Source organism: Myotis lucifugus, unplaced genomic scaffold (assembly GCF_000147115.1).
Source record: "Myotis lucifugus unplaced genomic scaffold, Myoluc2.0 scaffold_180, whole genome shotgun sequence".
In the NCBI taxonomy this organism is placed as follows: domain Eukaryota; kingdom Metazoa; phylum Chordata; class Mammalia; order Chiroptera; family Vespertilionidae; genus Myotis; species Myotis lucifugus.
This window is the reverse complement of record NW_005871228.1, coordinates 8,421-16,524: the sequence shown is the minus strand read 5'-3', so window position 1 is coordinate 16,524 and position 8,104 is coordinate 8,421. Positions and strand designations below refer to the sequence as shown.

Here is an 8,104-nt window from a genome sequence, read left to right as displayed (position 1 = left end):
CAATCTACAGCAAATCCTGTGCTTCTACGTCAAGTGAATCAGACCACTTCTCACACCACCTCTGCCAACACCCTGATCCACTCTCCCTGCTTCTTATCTTGCCCCCATAGCCTATTTTCAACAGAGTGACCGTTTTACAACATGGGTCAAATCATGGCACTTCTCTCCCTCAGAACTCTTAAAAGCTTCCCTCTCACACTCAAAAATATTGGGATACAGAGCCCCTACACGGATCTAGCCCCTCCTGTTTCCTTCTCTTGCCCTCTCTCCCTCCTTTTTGTTTGCCCTGTCCCCCTGATCACTTTTGCTCCAACCACTTTGTCCACCTTGCTGTTCCTCCCTTTCTTCGGGGTATACCCATTACCTGTAGGTCTAGGATAGAATGTCACCTTTTGGTGAGGCCTTTCCGAGCATCCTTCCTAGTCACTGTATTTCCCCCCCTTCCCTGCTTTATTTTTCACCTCTTAGCACTTACCACCATCCAACATACTTTACAATTAACTTGTTTATCTCTCTCTGAAACTATAAGCTCTTCTACTCTGTTTTCCTCACAGAAGGCTGTTCTCGGTTGCTAGAGCATTGACTGTGCATGGTAGGTGTTTAGTTACTATTTGTTGGAAGAAGATATAGCCTCTTTTTTAACCCAGCAGTCATACTGGGCATCAAACATAAGACACATCTTTGTCTTCATGAACTTTTCATTAAGTGAAAGCCCCCGGGAGACATTTATAAATAAGTAGGGTTCCAATTCAATTCAGACTGTGATAAATGCTATAAATAGAGGTATGTACGTGACATTTTGATGTACATTGGAGACACAATTAGCCTCTTGGGGAAGTTGGGACATTTGAACCCATTCTTGAAGAGAGCTATTTTTTACAAAGTTGAAGAGAGGTGAAGGGGTGTTTAAGGAAGCAAGACCCACCTATACAATGTTTGCATTACGTGTTTGAGGAACCGAGAGTGGCTGTGTGCTGCTGGACTGGGGGAAAGTGGCTTAGCTCAAACTGCAGAGCCTTCTCATCATATTAAAGAGTTTGAACACTATCCTTTGAGTAATGACGAGCTCCCAAAAGTTTTAAAGTAGAGAAAGGATGTGATCAGAGCTATGCTTTAGACATATTTCTCAGGAAATGCTTAGGTGATGTTTTGAAGGTAGAAGTTTCACACAGATTCAGGCCTGAGGTGACAAGAACCTGAATTAAGACCTTGTTAGAGGCAAGGAGGAAGGAGGAGGGAACAGGTGAGTTATTAAGCAGTATGATTGATGGTACTTGGTGAGCAGTTAGATATGGGATGGGAAGGAGAGAAAATATTTGGGATGATGACTCAGGTTTCTGAGTGGCCCCTGGATGGGTATTGTTGCTGAGAGGTTCAGGAAGGGAAGTAGCTGTGGAGAGGATGATGAGTTAAGTTTGAGATACTTGTGCTACTAGGTGGAGGAGTCTGTCCATTATTTAAAAATGTGTCTTCATCTTAGGAGAAAGGGAAAGGTGGAAATATTTGTGAAATTGCTTACAATTGGATCTTTAGGCAGAGGCTTGGATAAGGTTGCTCAGGGTGAGCTTGGGAGATGAAGAAGGAAAAAGGGCTAAGGAGAGAGTAACCTGGAGAAATACCAACATTTAAGGAATAGGCAGCCCGGCCGGTGTGGCTCACCAGTTGAGTATTAACCCAGGAACCAATAGATCACTGGTTCGATTCCCAGACAGGGTACATGCCCGGGATGTGGGCTTGATCCCCAGTAGGGGGTGTGCAAGAGGCAGCTGGTTGATGATATGCCTCTCTCATCTCATGGATGTTTCTATCTCTATCCCTCTCCTTTCCTCTCTCTCTAAAAATCATTAAAAAAATTTTTTTAAAAAGAGAAGTGGGCAGAGGATAAACAGCCTATGGAGGAGATTTAAAGGCACAGCAGAAAGTAAAAGAACTGGTCTCTAACATGCTTTCTTTTTCCTTCAGGAGGATATTCGGTGTCCAACATCCCTGTCTATTGTTAAAGACAAAAACATAACTGAGAATCAAGAGGAGGACGATGAAGATGTCTTTGATCCCCCAATAGATCTGTCTTCAGACGAAGAATATTACGTTGAAGAAAGCAGATCCACGAGGCTTAGAAAGTCAGGCAAGGAGCGCATTGATAATATCAAAAAGGCATTTTCCAAAGAAAACATGCAGAAGACACGGCAGAATTTTGACAAGAAAGTCAACAGAATGAGAACTAGAATAGTGACCCCGGAGAGGAGAGAGAGGCTGAGGCAGTCAGGAGAGAGGTTGAGGCAGTCAGGAGAGAGGCTGAAGCAGTCAGGGGAAAGATTTAAGCAATCTATTTCTAACGCAGCTCCATCGAAGGACACTTTTAAGATGCGTGGCCTTCGGAAAGCTAAAGGAGGAACGGTGGCCAAAGCCCCAGAAGAGGTCAGGGAGATGGGCGTGGACATCATTGCCGGGAGCCAGTCTCTGGGCCCCATCAGTGAGCTCTACGGCAATGAGCTCAGTGAAACAGACCATGAGGAGGCCGGGGTGGTGCATCCTCCCAGCGAAGGGGAGGAAATCCCAACTCCTGAGCCTTTAAGAGTTACTTTTAAACCCCAGGTGAGAGTAGATGACGAATCTCTTTTGGTAGATTTAAAGCAGTCTTCCTAGGGAGGAATTAAGTATATTTTCAGTGTAAATCACCTTAATCATGCAGTTCCAGTTTAAGTAGTATAGTCACTTAACCTTCATAGGCCATTTAGGAAACAATAAATGGTATGATTTTTATTTCTTATGTTTAAACTCATAAAGGTAATACCAATATTATGTAAACTTCCTAGTAACTTCCTTGGGGCTTCGTTCTTTCTCCCCCGGGCTTATAAGATTCTAGCAGCATCCTCTCATGTATCCTCATGGCAGCTGTGGATTCTTAAAAGTTCCTTTCTCTTGCACACCAGAAAAATAGTTTCCTAGAGAGGGCCAGTTAGGTGTTTAGTAGTTGAAGACAAGTGAAGGGCAGATCTGTGGCCATGATTTGCAAGGAAACTCTCAATTTTGGTTGAGATTTAAGGGGATGGCCGACCTCGAAGGGGATTATATCGTCCATATGTTCAAATCAACAGATTGGTTAGTAAATTAGCAATCACATGTCTTTTTTATGCTTTTGCACGAAGAATGGAAGTTCTGGATTGAGCATTTGGTTCTGGGTCACAGCCGTTCTTACAGTGAGCGCTTGACACGTCGCCTGCTCATAAGCTCATCAGTAAATTGGAATGGGTAGGCCTGTCCTGCCCATCTCAGAGCACTGTTGTGAAGATCCAAGGAAACACTGCATTCTGGGGGAACAAGAAACACATCCAGAGGAAACGAGCCCTACTGATTTCTCAAACACGGAATCAGACTAATTACACCTGAAAAAGTCCTGCAAGCCACGTGGTGAGGACGTAGGTTGGACAGACACTCAAGTTGGTCTTCAAGTCTTTCCACAGAATCAGGAATGAAAAATGTTTATGTGACATCTTTTTTTTAAATCAAAGATTAAAAGGAAACCTTGGTTTGAGTTGGATCTTAAGTTTTCTTGAAAAGTCTTTTTCTAATTTTCTTTTTATTTAGATGTGTGGTGGACTATAGCAACATTTGTTTGAGGAGGGTGCTGCGTGAGACTGTGGCTGTGTACAAAGTCAGCCCTGGTAAGGTGGGGTTTGGAATCAACCTCAGATATTTCTGCTTTACAGAGTGAAGCCCTCAGGGTATGTCTGTCCAAAACAATATTCATAGGGGTTCATTATAGCTTCTCTGGGAGGAAGCCAGATTCCACTCTTAGCCTTAGGCCTAGCCAATCCCGAAGTAGACATTATTGCTAAAGAAAGATAGACATGGTCATACTGGTTCTGCCCTTCTGGTAATATTTAAATATCTGGTTTTGTAATAGGGAGGAGATGATGGAATTGTTGAATTTGAAGTTTGGATAACAATCAGCTTTCAGGTCAGTTTTGGATGCTCATGTAGTAATTGTAATCAATGTACACACATCATAGACAAACACAGAATAAATCAACTTTAAGATATTTGACTCAGTTACCCCAGATATTTGGGTTTGGGAGTTTGATTCAGCATCATTTCTTCTTCAACCTGCATGAACACATAAAATCATACATTGTTCATCTTTTTATATTGAAAACTAAAGTGTATACAACGTTGAACACTACAATGGGTAATTTTAAAAATGTTACTTAAAGAGAGCTTGGATGCCTAATCACATATTTCCTTAAAGCCATAATAAATTTGAATTTTAAAAGAGACATTTTACTAAGTTTGATGTCAGTGTCCTATTTGTAAGTATTATTAGTCGTAATGAATGCAAACAGCATGGGGTGAATTTGATATAACAACCTTTCTTATAATAGGTATGTTTCTAGGTTAAGAAGAATATAAACAAACATAAGCTTTTTCTTTTTTTTTCTAGCCCTATGCAGACTAAATATCAATTGGGCTAAAACACTCTTCAGCAAATACTCCTTTTCGAGGAATCTTTGTAACATCTGTGTGCTTACTGACCCATTGTATAAACAGATTTGACATGTTATGGAACTTTTCCCATATAGACATATTTGAATTTTGATGCCGAAGGAGTTATAACAGGGTCAGCTCTTGATCACAGTAGACGTTGTACAAACCCAGAAACACTCAAACAAGTTCATGTCCTCAGAGGTTCATTGTGATCTTGTCCTGCATTCTTGAATTAGGATTTTCCCCTCCGAGTTGCTCTCTCAAATTGCTCCCCATATTTAGGATATTCCTCATTTCTGCATGCATGATATTTTCTTCTTTCCCCTGTTTTCTTGATGTAAAGAATGGCTATTTATAATGGGCTGCAAAGTCACGCATTCCCACTTAATGCAAGGAATAGGCTGGTCAGCGTTCCTTATTGTAAAAGACAACACAACCGATTTTCTGCTCAATTTACTCTTCTCTGTTTTTGAAATTATACATGTCAGATTTTAAACAATTTATTCAAATAAAACTACTAGCAGGATGTACCCCCTTTCTTTGAGGCAGGACAATGCAACATCCATGGGTCCCGAGGGCATGGGGACACTTCCAAGCTAAGCTCTTCCACAGAATGGATGGCTGGAGTAGGAAAGTGCCACCCTGTCCCCTGCACGGGATGGCCCAGGGCTTTCCTGGAGACTGTGTGGTGCCTGGTTCTGGATTACAGGTGAGAGAAACAGGCCAAATGTGAATTAGTAATAAGAGGCGCGTGAAACTTCAGCTTCCTGAGATTGTATTTGTAGTGTGTGCGAACTCCCCTGAACAAGTTTTCATAAACATATAAACTAAAACAGTATTTTCATTTTGGCTTTCTTCTTTGCCTTGCCTGCACATCTAAGGGTTTGCTTTAGAACAAAGTTCATTCTGATTCTATCAGCTGAAAAGCATGGGGCATGTCACATAATGTATTCCACAGAATCATCGTTAACTGCAATTCCATTACATGAAACTACTGCACTTCACCACCCCCCCACCCCGTTTTTCTGACACACGTTTTCTATAGCTTCTTTTATTGAAATATGATATTTAAAATTACACATTATGGTCCCCAAATAAGTTGCATGGCATATTTGAGTCAGGTCTAAGGGGCATGGTCCCCGTGGTCTCATCCTCAATTCTGTGTGAATTTGGGGTATGCTAGTACCTGGTTTGAGGTGGATGAAAATGGAAGAAGCCTCTGCTGAATTTTGTGTGTCTCCTGTGACCACTTCTGAGTTACGTGATGTCTGAGGATTTGCAGCTGCTCTTGTCAGGTCAGACTCCCTCGGCGATTTGTAAGCGGATAGGCGCTTTAGGATAACTACCTCTTCTCTGTGCGTCTCAGGACATCCAAAGGTTCCCCCAGGATAGAATGGAGAAGCCGGCTATCCTCAGGCTTGATGTATTTGGGGCACCTTTCTAAATCAGCTGTGCTTGTCCAGGGCCCTTGCCAGACCGTCCTGCCACTCGATGCCTTTGCTCATTCTGGGAGATGACTTTCAAGTTCAATGATAATGTCAATTTTCTTGTTTTGGCTTTCCTTGGTCACCTCCCCACGCCCTAGGAGGGGCATGATTAAATTATTCCATATATTCAATATATATAGCACCTGTATATGCCAGATTCTGTGTGTGGCACTGAAGATTCAAAGAAGAATAGAACACCCTTCCTCTCTCCCAACCCTTATCTCTGGCTCCGTGTTTTGACAGACAGTGAAGCAAAAACTCAACAATGCGACTAGTGCTGTGTGTAAGAATGGAACTATGGAGAGGAAGGTGTTGATGTAGAATGTTGATCCTATATCTGTCATAGCACTTGTCTAGCTTGTGTCCCTGTCCTCTAGACAGTGCTTCTCAAGGGCAGGAACTGTATTTTACTCATTTGGGTCACCAGCACTTGGAGAGCCATCTTTAGGCATCGGGCATGCAGAGATGAAGGACATGGTCCCGGCATTTGAGCTTTCCCACCGGTGGAGGAGATGGCCACGTCACCCAGCATCATGGTGCTGTGATAGAGCCTCAGATTTCAGAAAGGATGACGGGAGCGCGGAGGAAGAAGCATGTAACAAGCTGGGAGGGGCTGTGTGATAGCTAGAGGAAATGATGCTTAAGTTGGCATTCGAAGACCAATCCAAAATCAGCTAAATGATGTAGAATTCAAGCCAAGTTACAGCTAGAGAGGTTCTGTGACGGTGTTTTGGGTTTTACATCAAAGGCCATAGAAAACCACTGAGGGGTTTTAAACCGAGTGCCATGATCAATGTTTTTGAAAAGTTTCTCTATTAACTCACCAGAGGCAGGGAGACCAGTTACTTGGGCCCTTGCATTTCCAGGTAAGAAAGTAGTACCCGACCTAGAGCATTGACACGGGCAGAGCTATGAACAGGGTAAACTTGGATGTGGGTTGTGATGGGAAGCGAATGAGAGCCAGGTTTCTGACTTGGGCAAGTGGCCCTGCCTTTCGCTGAGCTAGGGATTCTAAGATAACACTCCTGGGCCTCTGACGGCCTTGGTTGCTGGTCCCTGGGCCCAGCCTGAGAAACAAAGGGGAGCTGTGACTCTACTCCGGAAGCTCCCACCCTGGAGTCCCCCACCCCCGCCACTACTCTAGCCACTGTGGCTCTCCCCTCAGCTTGAAGAAAAGCCCGATTTTAACTGATCCTTTCTCGACTCCAGCAAGCTCCTCAGCCTCTCCACCAGGACTCTAAAGTCCTTGAGAAGCAGAATTGCCTTTCAGGTCCAAAGCCATTGTGAGAGCTTCCCTCCCATCTCTGGCTTAGCTCAAGGCCAAGTGTCTGCTTGCTCCTTGTGTGCACCAAAGAAAAGCTACTTCTGATTCTTAGAATGGAATTTTTCTCTTAATATCCGTTGTTTGGCACCTGAGGATTTCAGTCAGCTGTGCTTGATATTGCAGCTGACACTTCAGAGAAAGCTGCTGTGACCTGGTACACTGGCCAAGGCCAAGGCCATGCTCATGTAGCTACACACATCAGCCACCGTGGTTGCACTAGGAGTCTGTCTCCTTATGGGTTCTTTGGGGACTGTCGCATTAGTCTGAGTCATGTCATCACAAATGTATTAGGGGCTTAAGGTGGGGTTTGATGCAACCCATTCCTCTTAAAGGTTCTGGCTGATGGAAGAGTTCATATAAGAATTGCCAACAAAGTGGGACCAAAGTGTCATCTTTATTACTGGCTGGTACATGTCCAACAAATCCCTCAAACGTAGAGCATCTGGTAAATTCTTTTGCAGAATGTGGCTTAGACTTAAGACAAGAGATGGACCCTCCTCTCTCCCTACTGCATGCTCTGGTGGGCAGTATGGAGAGCAAGGTTTGTGGAGCAGAACAGTCCATTTTCTCAACTAGCAGGGAAACCACAGGCCTGCTTCACCTACTCCTCCAGGGGAAACTGTGAGAATGAAAGCCTCCCTTCTGAGCAACCCAGTTCAGAAGGGCAGGTAGCAAGGAGATGAGTTAGAGCAGTGGTCGGCAAACTGTGGCTCGCGAACCACATGCGGCTCTTTGGCCCCTTGAGTGTGGCTCTTCCACAAAATACCGACTTATGCGCATGGGCCACAAAGTTTCAATCACACTGTAC

General features: G+C 43.8%; 1 protein-coding gene across 1 annotated transcript in view; it reads left to right on the top strand.

Moving 5' to 3' along the window:
• Window positions 1-4,273, top strand: part of CAVIN4 (caveolae associated protein 4) — a 9,446-nt gene extending 5,173 nt beyond the window's left edge. Inside the window, exon 2 of the mRNA XM_006096459.3 lies at window positions 1,963-4,273. Within this exon, the coding sequence (XP_006096521.1) occupies window positions 1,963-2,646 (684 nt within the window). The 3' untranslated portion in view covers window positions 2,647-4,273. The remainder of the gene's footprint in view (window positions 1-1,962) is intronic.
• Window positions 4,274-8,104: the final 3,831 nt, after the last annotated feature.